The sequence below is a fragment of the Diceros bicornis genome, chromosome 1, assembly GCF_020826845.1.
Source record: "Diceros bicornis minor isolate mBicDic1 chromosome 1, mDicBic1.mat.cur, whole genome shotgun sequence".
Lineage (NCBI taxonomy): Eukaryota > Metazoa > Chordata > Mammalia > Perissodactyla > Rhinocerotidae > Diceros > Diceros bicornis.
The window spans coordinates 40548154-40569528 of NC_080740.1; the positions used below are offsets into that span (position 1 = coordinate 40548154).

The 21375-nt window shown below is 34.3% G+C and overlaps 1 protein-coding gene across 1 annotated transcript in view; it reads right to left on the reverse strand.

Annotated features, from left to right (window-relative positions):
• The window catches only part of DTWD2 (DTW domain containing 2), a 93398-nt gene that overhangs the window by 45286 nt on the left and 26737 nt on the right, over positions 1–21375 (reverse strand). The window contains exon 4 of the mRNA XM_058539034.1: positions 19393–19585. Coding sequence (XP_058395017.1) covers positions 19393–19585 — 193 coding nt within the window. The remainder of the gene's footprint in view (positions 1–19392; positions 19586–21375) is intronic.

Sequence of the window (21375 nt, forward strand, 5' to 3'; positions counted from 1 at the left end):
CACATTCCTTCAGTATTTGCATCCGTATTGACAAAATTGGTTCATCTTTTTAAAATCACTGCTTTAACTCAGAAGCAAAAGCATATCAGTTTAAAACCCATCACTCTCTAGTGAGTAAATTCACTAAATCTTGTGTCGACTCAGTTTTATTAATGTGAAATCCAAAAGGGTACTGCACAAATCGAAAAGTAACTTTAAATTTGTCAATATCAACAAAGCATTCTTCATTTTTTTCTTATAGTTTCCTTTCCTTGAGCTTTAAATTTACCTAATTCGTATAAACTATAATAGTGGTGAAAAAACTTAAATCACAATGCCATTTTTTTTGGTTTTGATTGTTGAACATTTGGCAAACATTTTGACTTGGAGTTAACAGCACATAAAATTCTTTATAAAACCCTTCTACTACACAATCAACAAGCACTGGCAAATAACATAAGATGATTAAATTCACTGTTCTCTATTTCTTTCCAGTGATAATTCACAGCATTTGCATGTGTGTGTGTATATACACACATACATACATATATATGTGTGTATATACACACAATTATTTGTAACTGTACCCATGACACTATTTAGAGAAACTACTTTAGAAAACCAAGGTACAAATATTTTCAATATGTATCATATGATGAAATGAAACAATAAAGAAAACATCATTTCTCCTTGAAAGTTCCAATAAATCCGAATTTTTGACCTACCATAGCTAGGGCACTGTCTACATGAAATAAACTAATTTTTTGATATTTAGAGGAAATTCTTCTTGGACAGATTTGAAAGATTCAAAAAGTATCTATGCTCTGAGTTCAGTTTTTTAGGTTATAAATTGACAACCTTTCTTCCTACATTTCAGCTTACTCAAAGTATTTTTTACCCAAAGTCTTAATTGGGCTGTGTCTCTTTTATTGCACAACATCTAAAACTAAATAAAAATACCTGCAATTTTTCAAATTTTGAATTAACTTATCTTTGCTATTGTGCGAAAGTCTTGTATCCTATGATCAATTGTATGGTGGCTTAATTGAACACTTTTCACTTTTTTGTAAAATATCTTTTTTAGTATTTTCCTCATAATTTTCTAACAAAATTTCCACAATAGAAATAATAATTTCTTTTAGTATCTCACCAACTAAAAATGACTTTCATGTGACCATATAAGTTTTACAAACCTAAGAAATCTAATAAAAACCTACTGCAAATAATAAGTAAATTTAGAACAGTCTCTGGAAAACAAGGTCAATATACAAAATTGAATTCTATTTATATATATTAGCAACAATTAGAAAAATCAGCAAAATACAATGTCATTATAAGCGCATCGAAACACGTTAAATACTTAGAGATAGATTTAACAAAACATGTGCAAGACCTAAACACTGAAAACCACAAACTTGCTAAAACAAATTAAGGAAGAAAAACAAACAAAAAGATATACCATGTTCATGTTTATGACTAGAAGACTCAATTTTGCTAAGATGTCAATTCTCCCAAAATTGATCTACAGATTTAATGCAATCCAAATGAAAATTACAGCAGGTGTTTTGGCATAAACTGACAAGAGGATTCTAAAATTTACATGAAAATGCAAATGACTGAGAATTAGTCAAACCAATTTTTAAAATGAACAAAGCTGAATGACTTATAATACCAGATTTCAAGATGGACTATAAAGCTACAGTACTCAGGACAGTGCGTTATCAGTTAAAGAAAAGTATAGATCAATGGAACTGAATATGGCATCCAAAAATTGACCTATACATACAGGTTCAGTTGATTTTTTTTTTTAAAGATGTTAAGGTAATTCAATGAAAAAAAGATAATCTTCTCAACAAATGGTTCTGTAACAAATGGTGGATATTCACATGAAAAAAAAATTAACCTCATGGGCCGGCCCAGTGGCAAAGTGGTTAAGGGCACGCGCTCCTCTTCGGCGGCCCAGGGTTCACAGGTTCGGATCCCAGGCACACACCGATGCGTCACGTGCCAAGCCATGCTGTGGCGGCATCCCATATAACGTAGAGGAAGATGGGCACAGATGTTAGCCCAGGGCCAGTCTTCCTCAGGAAAAAGAGGAGAATTGGCAAAAGATGTTAGCTCAGGGCTAATCTTCCTGACCAAAAAAAAAAACAAAAACCAAAAAATTAACCTCAATCTTCACCTCACGCTTACACAAAAATTAACTCAAAATTGATCATCATAAAGGCAAAACTACAAATATTCTAGAAGAAGGCATAAAAGAAATCTTCGTGATTTGGAGGTAGATAACAATTTCTTAGAATACTAAAAACAAGAACCATAAAAGAAAAAAATTACAAGTTGGACTTCATCAAACTTATCAACTTCTGCTCTTTGAAAGACATTATTTAGAAAATGGAAAGACAGACCACAGAATGGAAGAAAATATTCATGTTGCATATATCTGACAATGTCCTGGTATCCAGAATATTCACAACTCAATCATAAAAAGACAATCCAATAAGAAGATATATGAATGGTCAACAGCCAAACTAAACCACAATGAGATATCACTAATCATCCATTAGAAGGGCTAAAATTAAAAAAAAAACAGGCTATACTAAGTGTTGTCAAAGATGTGAAGCAATTGGATCTCTAATACACTACTAGTGGAAATGTAAAAAGATAGTATATATTTAGAAAACAGTTTGACAGTTTCTTAATAGTGTTAAACATACACTTAACAGCAATTTCACTCCTAGGTATTTACCCAAGAAAAATGAAAACATATTCACATAAAAACTTGTATAAGAATGTTGACAGCAGTTTTATTCATAATAGTTAAGACTGGAAAGAACCAAAATACCCATCAACAGGTAAACAGATAAATAATTATCCATGCAATGGGAATACCACTGAGCAACAAAAATAAACAAACTGCTTATATACACACACTAATATGGATGACTCTCAAGAACATTTTGCTAAGCAAAAGACATGAGACACAAAACAGTACACACTATTTAATTCCATTTATGTGAAATTATTAAAATAAAAAGAGAAATTTAATCTATTGTGATACAAATAGTGTATCACTACATCAGTGACTGCCTGTGGCTGGGGTGAGGGATGGGAAAACTGAGTGCAAAAAGGACAAGGGACCTTTGGTGGATGACAGAAATGTTCTACATCTTGATTGCTGTGATGGTTACATGGAATATGCATTTGTCAAAAATCATCAACTGTACCTTTTAAATAGATTCACTTTATTTTATATAAATTATACCTCAATAAAGTTCATTTTTAAAACCATAATGAGATACCATTTCTCACCTATTCAATTGACCAAAAAAAAAATCAAAACCTTGACAACAACTTTGTTGGAAAGGCTATTGGGAAACAGGCACTCTCATGCATCGTTGATAGGTACGTAAAATGATAGAAAATAGATGGAAGGGAATTTGACAAAATTTAACAAAACTACGCATGTATTTACCAATCCCACTTCTAGAAATTTACCTTGAAGAAACACCTCCACAAATACAGAACAACATATGTATAACATTATTTACTGCAGTATTATGTGTCAGAGCAAACACTGGAAACAATTTAAATGCCTTTCTACAGAAACTAAATAAACTATAGTTCATCCACTTTAAGGATATAAGGCATAAGGAAACTATAAAAAAGAATAAGGAAAATCTCTATGAACTGATATGGAGGGATCTCTAGGATAATATCGTTAAGCTAAAAAAATGCAAAGGTATACGTATAGTAGGACAGTTTCGTGGAAATAAGACTATGAATATATGTATGCATCTGCTTGCTTTTTGCAAAATGCTATAGTGTGAGAATAAACAAGAAGCTAATAAAAGTGATTACCCATAGAGGATATGTGGAAATGAGGAAGAAGGGATATGGCAAGAAGTGAGACTTCTCTGAGGATACTTTTTATATAGTTCTAATTTTTGTAGATGTGATTAAGTTATAGATCTTGAGATGGGAAGACTTTCCTGGATTATATGGGTGGGCCCAATCTAATCACATGAGCTCTTAAAATCAGAGAACCTTTCCCAGCTACATCACAGAAAGAAGACTGAAAGAACAAAGAGGATACATGAGAGGAAATCAACTCACTATTGCTGGCTTTGAAAATGGATGAAGAGGACCACAAGCCAAGGAATGTGGGCAGCTTCTAGAAGCTAGGACTAGCCTTCAGCTGTCAGCTAGCAAGGCATCAGGGATCGCACAAGCACAAGGAACCGAATCCTGCCAACAATGTGAATGAGCAGTAAACGAGTTCTCCCCAAGGTCCTCCAGAAAGGAACACAGGAGAAAGAAACACAGGAGACTGACACCTTGATTTTAGTTCAGGAACTGTAACAAACTTCTAACTTTCAGAACTGTAAAATAATAAATTTGTGTTGTTTTAAGCCACTAAGTTTGTGGTCATTTGTTAGGGCAGCAATAGAAAACTGATATAGGTTTCAAAAGTATTTACTCCTTGGGGCCGGCCCAGTGGCGCAAGCGGTTAACTGCGGGCACTCCGCTGTGGTGGCCCAGGGTTTGCCGGTTCAGATCCCAGGCCCGCACCAACACACCGGTTGGCAAGCCATGCTGTGGCGGTGTCCCATATAAAGTGGAGAAAGATGGGGAAGGATGTTAGCCCAGGGCCAGTCCTCCTCAGCAAAAAAGAGGATGATTGGCGTTGGATGTTAGCTCAGGGCTGGTCCTCCTCACACTCACACACACACACACACACACACAAAAGTATTTACTCCTCTACAGCCCACCACAGTGCCCACACACACACACACAAAAAGTATTTACTCCTCTACAGCCCACCACAATGCCTTTCTTCTAGTCTTCATGGCCTATCACCCAGACTATAAATTGTTCTGTCTCTAATCCTTCTCTCTTCTAACCCACTCCAGCACTCTGTGAGAAGAGTGAGCTTTCTAAAATGTAATTGGAAAAGGTCACTTCACTTTTTCTCCCCACCTCCACTTGGGATTGTATACAATCCCAAAACAAAACCCCCAGGTTTTTGTTAGAAAATAAAAAACAGATTCTAAAATGTATGCAGAAATGCAAAGAAAATCCAAAACCATTTTTACAAAAAAAAAAAAAAAAAGGAAAAGAATAAAGTTGGAACTCTTATGCTCCCTGATTTCAAGACTTACTAAAAGCTACAATAATCAAGGCAGTATGATATTAACGTTAAAGACAGACACATACAAAAACGGAAGAGAAGAGAGAATCCAGGAACAGATACACGTACATGGTCAAGGCGTTTTCAACAAATGAGTCACAGTAATTGAAGAGGAATGAAAAATCTTTTCTAAAAATGGTGCTGGAGGGCCGGCCCCGTGGCTTAGCGGTTAAGTGCGTGCGCTCCGATGCAGGCTGCCCGGGTTCGGATCCCGGGCGCGCACAGACGCACTGCTTCTCCGGCCATGCTGAGGCCGCGTCCCACATATAGCAACTAGAAGAATGTGCAACTATGACATACAACTATCGCCTGGGGCTTTAGGGGAAAAATAAATAAATAAATAAATAAATAAATAAAAATTTTAAAAATGGTGCTGGAACAACTAGATAGCTGTATTTGTAAAAAATAAAAGTTGACTGTTTCTTCACACCATACACAAAAATTAACTCAGATCACAAATATCAGCTCAAAATATATCACTCAGCCAAAAATATGTAACTTCTAAAAGAAAAAGTAGGAGAAAATCTTTGTGACCTTTGTTTGGGTAGACAAAGATTTCTTAGGATACAAAACATACCAATCATGAAAAGAATAAAAGACTGATGAATTAGACTTGATTAAAATTAGAAGCTTCTGCTCTTCAAAATCAACATTAAGAAATGCAAAGGCAAAACAGAGATTAGGACAAACTATTTGCAATACATAGGTCTGAGAAAGGACTTGCCTGCAGAATATATTTAAAACTCTTGCAATTCAATAATAAAACAAACAATCCCCCCTAAATGGGAAAGGACAGACACTTCACTAAATAAGAAGTATGACTGGCAAATAAGAATATGAAAAGATGCTCAACATCATTAATCACAGAGAAATGCAAATAAGAACCACAATGAGACACCACCACTCTGCCATTAGATTGGCTAAAACTGAAAACACTGACAAGTGTTGGCAAGGATGTAGAACAACTGAAACTCTCACACAAGGTTGATGAGGAAGTAAAACGGTGTAACCACTTTGAATAACTGTCCATTTCCTATAAGGTTAAACAAAAGACACAGAAATTCCACTCTTAGGTATTTACCCAAGAGAAATGAAAGCATAGACACAAAAAGACTTGTAAAAGATTGCTCAAAGCAACTTTGTTCATCCTTTTTGCTTCCTCGGAAACATTATAAAATATCAAACATCCCTTCTCTCTCTGATACAACTTGACCTCTCCTTCTCAACTAAATCCTTCCTACTGACTTAATTATTCTTAAATCTCTCCTATTTAAAAATAATAATCAATAAAATATCTTCTACTAACTTCACAATTCCATCTGGTTTCCACCTCATTTCTCTTCTTTCCAAACTAGTTAAGATAGTTTTCCATGTTAACTGTATTCATTTCTTCACCTTGCCCCTTAAGCCACACTGCCTGGTTTCGATCCCATCACTCCACTAAAACACTCAGTAAAACTAATGATGAGCATCATATCACTAAAACTAATGGACACTTCTCAGTTCTCATCTTAATCGATCTTGCAGGAGCATTCAACTCTGGTGACAGACACTCTTCTTCCTTTGCTCCCAAGACACTAGACTCCCCTAGTTTTCCTTCAACCTATCCGGCTACACATTCTGTCTCCTTTCTGGTTTCAACCTTCTCCTCTGGACATTAAATACTAGAGTTCTTTAAGGCTCAATCTTAAATACTCTTTTCTTTTTACTCTATATTGTCATTCTAAATAATATCATCCATAGCCTAGTTTCACTTACCACCTACCTGGAATGACCCACAAACGTATACATCAGGCTTTAACCAGTACTTTAAACTCCAGTTTGAAAATTATTACTTTTAAAGAGCTTCTGAATTCTCAATTTCATTTTAAGAGAATAGTTCAGAAGACAATATGAAAACATGGTAAGTGCAAAGATTCTCCATTTAATTAGTAGCTTAGTATTATTCTAAGGAAGTAGCCTACCCTGACAGAAAGAACCTGAAAGTCCTTATGATGGCCTCAATTTCAATATATGCTAATGAGGAAAAGGAAAAAAGTGGGTATGGGGCAGTCCTACAATGTGGACTTAACCACAAGATGGTAAGACTGCCCCAAAAGAGGGTGACCAACAGTGCAAATTACCATGTCTTTAGTGGCAATGACATGGTGGTTATACAGCCAAAAGCACTCCAATTAGTGAGCGAGGCAAGGTCAGAAGATTCAGGTGCAGTACCATCATGATCCTATCTTTGGAACAATATTCCAGCCAGTGGGTGGAGCTTTTGTGGTACAACTTCTAAGAGCAAGAACTAGAAAGGTGGGGATTTAAGGCAGAGTTCAGTCCCACTGGGGGAAATGGAACATTAAATCAGAAATCAAGGCTGAAATTCAGTCATCTAGACTGAGCACTCTAAAGGAGAAAAAGCAGAGGGGACTCTCACTGTCACCATGAGTGTTCAGGGTTCACCCTGAGTATCCAAATATCAAGCTCAGAACATTCAAGTTCCAAACCCTGATGCAAGTGGAGTGCCTAATATCCTGCCTGCCTTGATCAAGATTAGCTGGGAAAAAAAAAAAAAATCCAAACACCAGAACTAAGGATGGAAGCATTGGGGCCCCTAAAACTAAATATGCACTCATGAACAGTAAAGACAAGCAGTGGGATCTGGAGTCACAAGACGTCCACTCTCATTCCAGTTCTTACATTTTCAAGTGTGGTAAACCATCCTGAGCCTCAGGTTCCTCGTCTATGATATGGGATCATTAATAATACTTATTCAAACCACCGTACAATTTGCTTGAAGAATGAAATTATATAACGTACGTTAAATTATTTTCTAACATGCAATAATATCCCATAGAGATGTCATTTATTGTTAATACTGGAAAATAAACATGATTATTGAATACAAATAAATTAGGATTAAATAGCATTCACTCAGGAGTTCTGAAGGAACTCAAATGTGAAAATATCAAACTATGAGCTAAAATATGTAATAGTCACTGAGAAGATTCAAGAATTTTTATGTTATTCATTAAAAAAAAGGCTCCAGGGACCCTCTAGGAACTACAAATCAGTGTGTAAACAAGAAATATTTCTCATCATAGGTTGGAAATTTTTCCATATTAAGAATAATTTCTAGTCATAAAAAGCAATAATATTTTCTGTAAAGGGAATTCATGCTTCCATACTTTTGAAGAACAAACATTATGATGCATCTGAGCCTATCATACTGCATGTAGGTCAGATTTTTCATTTTCAAATAAAAAAAAAGAATCTGGAAATGGTTAAGATAAAAACAACTAGAATAGTCACTCTCTAAAGAGGCTATAATAAAAATATTAATTCTCTTCTTAGAAATATAAAAGCCAAGAGAAGGAGCCGGCCCAGTGGCATAGCAGTTAAGTTTGCACGTTCCGCTTCGGCAGCCAGGGTTCACCAGTTTGGATCCTGGGCGCAGACCTACTCACGGCTCATCAAGCCATGCTGAGGAAGCATCCCATACAGAAGAGCTACAACTCTACAACTCTGATACACAACTATCTTCTGGGGCTTTGGGGAGAAAAAAGAAGAAGACTGGCAACAGATGTTAGCGCAGGGCCAATCTTCCTCAAAAAAAGAAAAAAAGAATTAAAAAAAAAAGAGCCAAGAGAAGATGTTACATGTTAATAAAATCACATAGGGTATGGATAACATGAACACAAAATTACCCAGCAGAACAAAACTTGGAGAAGTTGGTCTGGGGAAAAATAAAAGAAATTAACAACTTTATAAAATATGTGGTAATACAGGTAATCCATTACTCTAATTATTCCAGCTAAAAATAAAAATATAAGCTATTTCAGAAGTATAAGATAAATGAATGAATGATCTGTCTATTCACAGTAGTCTGATTTCTTAATTAGCATTTCAGGGCTCTAACACAGGAGAGGGCACATGTAGGCATTCCAGTCAACAGTCCCAGCAGAGCACAGCCTTCCATCCATCATGGAACTACCAGATATATGCATAAAGCTCTCGGACCCTCCAGTCCAGACTAACTATTAGATGAAAACCACCAAGTGACGTCTGTCAACACCAATTCAAACCATAACTGAATTCTTAACCAACAAAAATGTGAGCTACAATAAAATGGTGGTTGTTTTAAGATACTAAGTTTTGTGGGATTTTATTACACAGTGTGTCAGGGGTCCCCACGTCCTCCCACAGGTTCAGTGATTCACCAGGACTCACAGAACTCAGCATTTGGTTGAACTTATGGCTAAGACTTATTACAGCAACAGAATACAAAGCAAAATCAGCAAAGGGAAGAGACACGTGGCAGTCCAGAGGAAACCAGGCACAAGCTTCCAAGAGCTTGTGAAGTCGCACAGGATGCACTTAAATCCTCCAGCACTGACTATAACAACCTGTGCAAAGTGTTGTCTACTACAGAAGCTCATTAGAGATACAGCACCTAAGGTCTTCAGAGGTTAGTCATGTAGGCACCCTTTGCCTGGCACATACCAAATTTCAGACCCCCAGAGATGAGCCGGTGTTCATCATATATGACATTGTTTGCACAAACAGTTTAAGCACAGTGAGTCACTCTTATCATTTAAGGAAAGTTTTATATCTGTATAGGGAACTGTTTACCATTCACATTCCCAGATGCCAGCCAAAGGCCATTCTTGCAAGTGTGTTTCTAAGGACAGTAGTCTCAAACCTGCTGTGTTAATTTTTTTCTGCACATGCAGCAATAGGTAACTGGAACAACAGCCACACGTCATTGTCAAAAACAATATACCAGGCTGTATAAACCACTGGTCTGACCTAACCTAAAATGGCATATCTTCTGTTCCTATGAAAAATTAAGTTAAAAGTAGTTAAAAGGAATAGTGTATAAAACAAAACATACTAAATAATATTTCTTTTTGAAATATGCATCATTGAAAATAACCTCAGAGTAAAATTACTATTTGAAAATTAATTCTTAATCTCAGTCTTTTATACTGGTACATTTGAAGTCTCCTAAAGGCTGACCTTGATAAGAATTTATTCTGAAGAACATACATTACATCATTTGAAAAGTAATAATTTAACGGTCAGTTGCCACTGGGCAAAAACAAATTAATGTGCAATGTTACAATGAATTCCTGATCAGTAAAGAATCAGAAGATAAATTTTAAAACTAATTAAGTTTGTCATCAAAAATTATGCTTACAGGGGTCAGCCTGGTGGCGTAGTGGTTAGGTTCACATGCTCTGCTTCAGCAGCCTGGGGTTCACGGGTTCAGATCCCCGGCACAGACCCACACGCTGCTCATCAAGCCATGCTGTGGCAGCATCCCACATACAAAAAATAGAGGAAGACTGGCAAAGATGTTAGCTCAGGAACAATCTTCTTCAAGCAAAAAGAGGAAGACTGGCAACAGACATTAGCTCAGGGCCAATCTTCCTCACCAAAAAAAAAAAATTATGCTTATTATGATAGTTTGTAATCTGGTGCAAAAAAAAAATTTACAAAATTGGTACTCTAGAATTACTCTAATTTTAATCACAAAAATTGTCATTAAAAACATTTAGTTGGTGGGGGGGAGGAAGTTATCCTTAGCTCCCCTGCATACTTGATATAGAAATATTTACTCGAGTACTAGCAGGAAAAAATACATACAGTTAATCCTCGTTATTTGCAGATTCCGTATTTGTGAATTCAGGTACTCGCTCTCCTTAATTTTTAACTCCTAGATCAGTACTCTAGGTTTCATGGTCATTTGAAAATATGCTCACACACAGAAGAGTAAAAAATCTGATTTGCCCAAAGCATACATTCCCAGCTGAGGTAAAACTCAGTGATGCTCTGCCTTCTTGTTTCAGCTCTCATACTGTAAACAAGTGTCCTTTTCTCCGTGTATTTAGCGCCACATTTTGTGCATTTTTGTGCTTTTTGTAGGTGATTTCACTGTTTAAAATAGCCCCCAGCATAGTGCTGAAGTGCTGTCTAGTATTCCTAAGCACAAGAAGGCTATGATGTACCTTATGAAGAAAATACGTGCCCTAGATAAGCTTCATTCAGGCATGAGTTATATAGTGCTGTTGGCTGTGAGTTCAGTTAATGAATCTATATTATCTAAGATGTAAACAGAAACACACATAAAACAAAGTTATATACTGATTGACTGACAAAATTGTTGTGATCAGAGGCTCACAGGAAACTAACCCTATATTTCCCCTAGGGGCAATGGTTCAATACTTGCTAATTCAGTGTTTACAGCAACTTGATAGAACCCAACTATCACAAATAACAGGAATCAACTGTCTATATCAACTTTTTCTTGAACTTTAACATATATATTCTACATATATATAGAATATATATATAGTTGGCCCAAATCACAAGCGTAAAGCTCTATTAATCTTCACAAAGTGAACAAACTCATGTAACTAGTACCCAGATCAAGAAACAATACAACCAGAATCTACAAACCTCTCACCCTCGCAAAAGAAACTGACCTTTATTCTGACCTCTAAAACCTCAGTTTTGCCAGTTGTAAGCTTTATATAAATGAAATCATACAGACGTACCCTCTTATGTCTGGCTTCTTTCATCAACATTATGTTTATCATTCATGTTGCTACTTGTAGTTTCGTTTTTATTGTTGTAGAACATTCCATTGAATATATCACAATTTATCCATTCTACTGTTGATGAGAATTGGGGCTATTAGAAATAGTGTTAATATGAACACTCTTGTACTTGTTAGCCTAATAATTTTTTAAATGTTTCCACTTATACTAAACGCAAATATAAGAGAAGTTACTTATTGTCATATGAACATCTCTAAATCAATAACAGTAAACAAAATAACACTATAAAACTTTATGTAAGTTTAGCAGACATGGTATTACTATGAAGATAATGAAGGCAAAATTGTGGCAACGAACTAAATAAAAGATAGTTCAGTTTGCAGAAAAGAAAAACTTTTATCCATCCAGAAATTACGTATAGTCATAATCCTGACAGATAAAAAAGATAAAGTATTTGTTTTAAGATGACTGCGTAACAAAGTTAATAGATTAAACAAAACTCAGTGATGGAAAAACTACTCAATAGTTTATTTCCTGCTGTACTTACTAGAAGAGGGTCTCAAAATCATTATCACTATCCAAGTATTTATGTATTCACATATTTTACATTCTCTCAGGATTTAACTATATTAGAAAATATAATATGTAAATATAATTAAATTTATAATTATAATAAAAATTGTTAAAACTCCTAGTACCAATCAGTTTATATATTTTATCCAAGATATTTTGCCTGTATTTTTTGGTAGCTACAATATAATGAATAACCTCTGATCTCCCTTTAAATTGCAAAATTCAAAACAATGAAAAAAAGGGAGAGGATTCCAAATGGATATAAGTACAAACATCACACCGTAAGTATGCCTGACAATCTAACATTGTCAATAAAATAATGAAAATAATGAAGCAGCATTAAAACAACAAAATTTGGGGAAAACCAGACACTAAATAGTTTCAGACTCCTGCAGAGTTCAGTTTTCAACAATTTGATTTTTACTAAGGATCAAATTAAAACACAGAGACCAGTATGCCTCTGATAATTCTTTCTCTAATGCTCACTATCTTGCCTAAATCACACCTTTCATGTAGTTGAAGAAAATGCTATATATTGGTATACAATACATTGGGGTATATCATGTGAATTTAAAGGAAAGAGACATATTGTATCCAGTTAAGTATTACAATGGGCTGCAGGCTGTGTCTGAAACCTGTCAATATATATATGGTATTTTTTTAAGAGATTTATTTATTTATTTATTTTTTTGTGAGGAAGATCAGCCCTGAGCTGACATCTGCCAATTCTCCTCTTTTTTGCTGAGGAAGATTGGCCCTGGGCTAACATCCATGCCCATCCTCCTCCACTTTATATGGGACATCACCACAGCATGACTTGACAAGCGGTGCGTCGCTGCGCACCCGGGATCCAAACTGGCGAACCCCGGGCTGCCGCAGCAGAGCACACGCACTTAACCGCTTGCGCGACCGGGCCAGCCCCCCGAATATTTTTTTTTTTTTTTTTTTGGTTAGCCCTGAGCTAACATCTGTGCTAATCCTCCTCTTTTTGCTGAGGAAGACCAGCTCTGAGCTAACATCTATTGCCAATCCTCCTCCTTATTTTTTTTTTTTTCTTCCCCAAAGCCCCAGTAGATAGTTGTATGTCATAGCTGCACATCCTTCTAGTTGCTGTATGTGGGACGCGGCCTCAGCATGGCCGGAGAAGCGGTGCGTCGGTGTGCGCCCGGGATCCGAACTCGGGCCGCCAGTAGCAGAGCGCGTGCACTTAACCGCTAAGCCATGGGGCTGGCCCGGAATATTTATTTTTAATCCAAGTTAAACCCAAAATTAAATCAGATGGTTCACCATAATCTTAAATTCTTCTTAATGATTCATACTTAACTCTTTTCTATTGTTTTTGTGTTTTGGACAATTTACCATTCAACATATTCTAATAATGTGTCTATATGATCACATAATACTTTCCTCACCTTATGCTATGTCAATATATATCACTGTACCTAGTGATCCTCTGAGAAACAAAATAATTTATGAAAATGTAATTATTTAACTTGATGAAGTACTATAATAGTAGAGAACTGCAAATGTGCTACTTGAAATATCAGTTATCAAATGTTCAAAGGCAAAAAGAAAAAAAATATGTACTTTGTATGGAATAGTATTTAAAACATGACAGGAACTCAATAAATATTTATAGGATGAATAAAATATAAGTGGGTACATGTGTTGGAATAGATAGCTAAAATTATAAAGCACAAGAATATATGACAACTATAATTCATTTATACTTAAAAATAGATCAAATAATGTATCAAAAACTGGTAAGAGTACCCAGATTTCTATAAACCACAGAATTACATTTTCAGGTGGAGACTGAATATTTACAATTAAATTTATAGTTACATCCACTTAACATAATTTTTCTTCAACATAATTATCTCAACACTTAGAGATCTCAACACTTAGAGAACATATATATTTAAAATGTTGCTGATCAATGCAGAGGGAAAAAACAAGAATTACATTTTTTTCAATCACAATCATGTCTGCAAGCAATCATTTGGAAAAAAGTATGCCTGTTACTTTATATGGTAATCAACATTATTCACAGTAAACTTAATACCTACTAGAACTCATAAGTTTATAACAGTTTTTAAGACATCTTCTACCACGTAACACAAATGACTACCATATGGATCTTGAGATTTGGACTGCATGCAAAGTTGTTAATGATATCAAAGGACCACATGCTCTAAGCTTATAAATCATTAAAAAGTTGTTGATATCCTTTTATGTGATATAAATAGATTTTTTTATTACTGTAAGATCTTTCTAAACATTTGACATTATATCTTTTGGGTGTGCTTACACATTATATCATATCACAATCAAAACAAGATTTTATTACTAATTAATCTTTGTTTTTAATTGTCATTAAAAGTATCTTCAATATTATTAATTATAGAGAAAACAACACTTTCTAAATCTCTACTTTTCCACCAAAAACTTGGTTATTAATGTTTACTGTCCTAGGAGTGACACAAATTTAAGTCAATATTCCTCTAACGTACTGACAAAAATATTGCCTAAAAGGTTTTTCTGGGAAACAAATAAGACAAATTTTAAATAGGTTTGAAAACTATAAATTGCTACACAAATGGTAAGGATTATCAATGTGTTTTCATAAGTAACCAAGAATGTCAATAATATTTCCTCTTTTAAAAAGATAAGAACAGAAATTATGAGAAAGAAATGGACATTGTATACCATATTAACTAAGAAGAAATAGCCTCCTTCACATAGTTCTGTTTGTTTTGCTTTAACTTTCTTAAAACCTTAGTTATAAACTATAACCTAGTAGGAATACTAATCAGTGTTAAGGAGTTAAGGATTCCAATCCCACACAGTAAAAACTCAGTAATACTTTGGCTGGATTCAAAACACTTTGAGAATACAAGTACCACCTGGTCCCCTGAAGCCTATCAGAATTTTCAAGGAGAGGGTTAGGACCTCCAAATCTCTAGCTATCTATCTAAAGCAGATTCTTACCACACCTACATACTTCTTTAAAAGTTGAGTATTGTAAACATTATGTAAAATCATTATGAAGATGAAATCCCATTAAAAATAAAATTGAATTCCCCAGAAATGTAAAAAAAGTTATGATGTACCAAAATAAAGAAATAATAGAACCTCTACCATCTCTATCATCACCATAGTCTTATCTATTAACACATATTTGAAATTCAATCAAATAAAATAGAAGAATTAGGGGTAATAACATTTTGCCTTAAAATTCTATTTCCTATTTCTATTAAATAATTGTACATACATTTAGTATGAAATTATGTCACAAAGAATAGAGGATCGAAATCTCTGTATCTCCTTATTCGAGATTATAACCAATATCTTTTAATGCATATCATTAGTGTCTGTATTAGATTTAGGGTTACAGCAAAAACAGGCAATTCAATTAAAAACACAGCTGAAACAATAATCAGATACTACTTTATACCATCACATTAGCAAAAATAAAGATGATAATATAATATCCAGGCTGTCGAGAGTATGGGACCACAGATACTTTCACAGACTGTTAGCGGAGACTAATTTGGCAGTATCTTTTAAGACATAAAATGTACACACTTTCTGGCCCAAAATTCACTTCTAGGAATCTAATAAAAATTCCCATATGTTCAAAAAGCTAATGTGTTCAAAGATGTTCACTAAAATATAGCAATACCCTAAATGTCTGGTAAAAGGAATGGTTAAATGAATTATCATACTTGTATACTCTACTGACACAGAAAAAGATTCATGATATAATGTCAAGTACAAAAAAAGCAAGTTCCAGAGTCCTATGTATAAATGTGGCACCACTTTTTTAACACACATTTTTGTAGCAGGAATAAGACCTTTTTTGTTTGTTTTTTAACCAGCTGAGATTAAGGTTTCTGCCTGTGTTTAGGAAAATTCCTTAGACAAAATGAGGTATACAAAAAGACAGTGAATCAAAGACATACCAAATCACTCCTGAATTTGGAAATAGTGGCAAGTTGAGAGGCAAAAGCGAAGAAACTAAGGGATAAAAGAAGAAACAGACATGCAGAGAGAGAGAGAGAAGGAGAGTATGTGGTGAAAGAACAGAGCTATTAAACATTCAATTTTAAATAGTTCATCTTGTTACAACCTTCCCCCTGCCCCACAACTTCATCTACCCAAACACTGATTACAGTCTACTATACACACACACGAATCCTCTGTGTGAGTGACGTGGGGTACACTGTAGGAAAGGGGAGACACATCTGGAGAGACATGAAGCAAAGAAAAGAGAACATCCATGGGAGACAAGAGTACAGCAGAGTAGGAACTCAGAGCAAGAGGTGACTATAACATTTTTGCAGAGACTTCCACAGCATATTTGACAAGGAATGTGGACAATTTTATTTAAATCTCAAAAGATAAAGCAAGCTCTGTTAACAACTACATTATATACATATTTGTGTATGTTTATATATATTTGAATGTATATAAATGTGTATATGTTATGTATTTATGTATATACATATTTATATAAGTATATGTTTTAAAAACAAAACATTCATTACCCATTTGATTTGTTCAAATAAAACTTCCCTTTTCTATATCACATTGTAAATATTTAAGTTTCTCAGCCTTACTGTTTTCTCCAAGGAGCTAGTAACTAATGGAATTTCTGGTTTATCTTTGAGAACACAGGCCCTCCTAATTAGCAATTGCTAGTGAAAGAAACTTCAAAAAAGATAAGAAGAGATGCTCAGGCTGTTTCTCCTACAGCTGCAGAGGGCAGAACATTCTGAGTCAGAGGGCCTGTCCTGATAACATACAGAACTGAAAGCATTCACAAGAACACTATAAGTCTAATATAGAGGCTGTGTGTTAAGTTACAACTATAATCATCCTGTTCTATTTTCCATGATAAAACCGTCCTTACAAATGTTTATTTGTAACAAAGGAGTCTCTCAAGTCATTTGGATTCAAAGCATCTGAGGATGTCCTGTGACTCTAACCTGTATCTAAAAATCTGATTTTTTAATTGGTTGTCTTGCTTGATAAGTGATTGCCCTGCTAAGATATTTTAACTCTCGTTTCTATTTCTGAAGATATAAATACTTGTAACATAGCTTTGTTAACCACAGAAACTTTGAAACTTTATCCCTTTCCATCCTTCATGCATAAAGGTAAAATAACTTGACTTATTTGGTAGATTCTTTACCTTAAAAATCATGTATATTGGGTGAAGGGATACATTTATATGGTGACTGACAAACAATAATGTACAACAAAAATTGCATAATAATAAAAAATCATGTATATTAATTTAAAAAATGGATTAATTGGATTTCATCAAAATTAAGAAATTCTGCACTTCCAAAGAGACTGCTAAGAGGATAAAAAGAAAAGCCCCAGACTAGGAGAAAATATTTGCAAATCACATACGTGATAAAGGACTTGTAACCAGAATATACCAAGAACTCACAGACTCATTAAAAAGAAATAAAGAAGCCAATTCAAAAACAGGCAAAAGATTTAAATGTATACTTTACTAAAGAAGATATATGGATGGCAAATGAGCACATGACAAGATGCTCAGGGGCCAGCCCCATGGTGTAGTGCTTGGGTTTGGTACACTCCGCTTCAGCAGCACAGATTCGCAGGTTCAGATCGTGGGCATGGACCTATACCATTCGTCAGCCATGTTGTGGTGGCGACCCACATATAAAGTGGAGGAAGACCGGCAAAGATGTTAGCTCAGGGCTAATCTTCCTCCGCAAAAAAAAAAAAAAAAAAAGATGCTCGGCATCATTAACCATTAGGTAAATTCAAATTAAAGCCACACAAGATTTCCCTACACAACTAACAGAATGGCTAAAATTAAAAAGACGCCCATACAAAGTGCTGTCAAGGATGTGAAGAAACAGGATTTCTCATAAACTACTGGTGGGAATGTAGTACTAGTAGTACAAATCTTACAAAATCAGAAAAAATAAGCTGAAAAAGGTAAAAGAAATTGATCAAGATAAAAGCTCAAATTAATGAAATATGAAGTATAAGAGCCATTACAACAATCTAAAGGCTAATACTTTTAAAAGCTCAATAAAATAGAGAAACCTCTTTTGAGTCTGTTCTTGGAGAAAAAATGTGTGTGTGTGTGTGTGTGCGTGTGTATAGTTTGTGTGTGTATGATTAGAAAGGAGAAAGGACACATTCAGAAGAAATCAAAGTAAGTATATAAGAATATATACAGATATATGGCAACCAATTTGTTAAGTCACAAGAAAGATAATTCCCTAGAAAATATAAAAGTTATTAAAAACTGAACCAAATAGAAGTAGAAAGCTTGAATAATTCATACAAGAGTTTGAAAGAAAGATTTAAAAGTTACCACTTTTAAAGAGACCAGGACCAGGTAGTTTCACCAATGAGTTCCATCTAATTTTTAAGAAGCAAGGAATTCCAATATTATTTAAACTATTCCAGCCCACAGAAAAATATTTAAATCTCTTCTATTTATTTGAAGTTAACAATATCTTAGTACCCAAACGTGATCATAAAAGTACAAAAAATATATAAATTATAATTCAATGCCATTAAAAAAAATATGTTTCAGCAATATATCAAAGGGATAATATAATATGACCAGAGTTCATTCCATGTAATGAATTAATCAATAAATTGAAAAATAAGCCATATGATTATAATAATGAATGACAAAAAAGTATTTCATAAAAATTCAGTCATTCCTAATATAAACAAGGTAATTTAGTTACCAAATAAAAGTATTTAAACATAACACTTCTTAACAAAAAATATTAATACACATGGAAATAACTAATCCTTAAACTTCTCTGATTAAATGTCTGAGAGATTCTTAATATAGCTAAATGTCTAAACTATGGTGAAGTTTGGTGGAAGGAACTGAGAAAGAAGGACAAATATGAAATTTTCTACATACCTATCAAACACACACAAGCATATACATACCTATGTACACACATTCACATGTATAAATACTATCAAATTCATATATAAAAACGTATGCATATTCCCTCACAGAAAACATATCTAACATACATAATTATACATTTGTATTTATTCTATGTTAAAATACTAGTTTACCTGAGTGGGCAATCGGAATAAGGAATTCTTATAGAAAATGTCCTTAGCCTGGCTCCATGTACCATCAATGATGATGATTGTGGAAGGATAAATAGGAGAATCTAATATAAATTCTTCCAAATTAGCAGCTTCAGCCCCTGGATATAATATTAATGTACCAGACTTCCGACAAACAGTTGAAAGTTCAGGATCTCTACAAGATTAAAGAAAAAACTTTATTAGATTGTGGGGAAAAAACACCTTTTATTATTCTTATTGGACTTCAATCAAAAATACATATCAAAGCATTTTGGCACTGGAGATATAATAATGAATGCGACAGCCTCTGTCTGCAAGCAACAAAACAATCTTGAGGGGGAAGGAGACAAGTTAAAGAATCAATTAAAGACAATAAACAGCACCTTTTTTAAACTGATAAATGGCATCTACAAAAATGTACACCAATATCATATTTAAAAATATCCCTTGAGATTGAGATCAAGGTAAAGATGCTGGCTTTCACCACTCCTAACATACATTGTACTGAAGGTCCCAGTTACTGCAATAAGGCAAGAAAAAGAAACAAAAGACATAAAGATTGGAAAGGAAGAAGTATAAATGATCCTATTTACAGATGATATTTACACAGAAAGTTCCAGGGAATCTACAAAACAATTTCTACAACTAATGAATGAATTTAAAAAGTCACTGGATATATGGTTGATTATTTTCTTATATACTAGAGGCAAAAAATTGAAAATAAGTATTTTTAAATTCCATTTACAAAGGATACCAAAACAATATATCTCTTACTTATTCCCCCATGATTACTTCACATAATCTAACAAAAGTCTAACTTAATCATTCAATTACCAGATTAATATTAAATCAACAGTCTTAATCAGCTTTAGTTTAAAATCCATCAGTGAATAATAACCTACTGAGTAAGCACTATACTAGGCAACATAGAAAAAACTGAACTACTTGATATAATGGGCTCAAAATGCAATGGGCTATTTGGAAAAGTGTCAAGTTTCTCATCCAAAGCATATTTGTGGAGGAGTTAGATAGCCAAATGTCAGGGATGACCCAGATAGTTTCCATTTCTACCACCATAGATGCTCACCACTTTTGAAATAAAATAACCTAGATCCAAGTTGGCAGATTAGGTGGAACCCAATTCTACCTATATATCCACATCCACCCAAGAATTACAGAGAAACTATCAGTATAAAGAGCTTCTGTGTGAAAGTATCACAATGTAAATAACGATGTGGCTCCTCCCCATGTGAAGAGCCCTGGATCTCACTTCCATTCCCAACAAACTGGCAAACATCACAACAGTAGCACCAAGGCCAGAACAAATCTCACCTCTGGGGGCAAGGTAATGCCAAATCTGCAACAGAAAATTCTATATGAGAAGACTGTGCCTAAACAATAGTGTCAGAGAAGGGAAAAAAATGATTTTATAAAGTTCTAACATGAAGTTATTTTTATAATATGAAGCTAAATAATAAAGAAGGCTAAACTATTAAGGAATGAAAAAGTCTGCTCAATTCCCTGGGCTTGTTGCTAATACTCTTCTTACTTAGCATTTTTATAAGTGAACTGAAAAAGAAATCTCCATATTTTCATGAGAAATTAAATTTTGCATCTAAAAATATATTTAACTGTGTAGGTAGGATCAAAGTAATTTGCGAAGGTTTTGTGAATGGGCAGAAAAGCAACAAATATGCTTCAAAGGTAAGAAAAGACTTGTAGAAAAATTTAAATATACGTGTAGTATATAATTTATATTTATGATAATGGGTTCTGTAATACAGTGTGAAATAAGATTCAAGGACATTATAAAACTGAGGGTGAAGATATCAACTAATGGGCTGCTGCACATAAAAATATTAGGCCTCATCAGAAAGAATATTTTAAATATGACAGGAGAAGGCATTCTATCCTTCAAAAAAATATGATATGCCTATAACTAGAATACTAAATACAGTTCTAGTC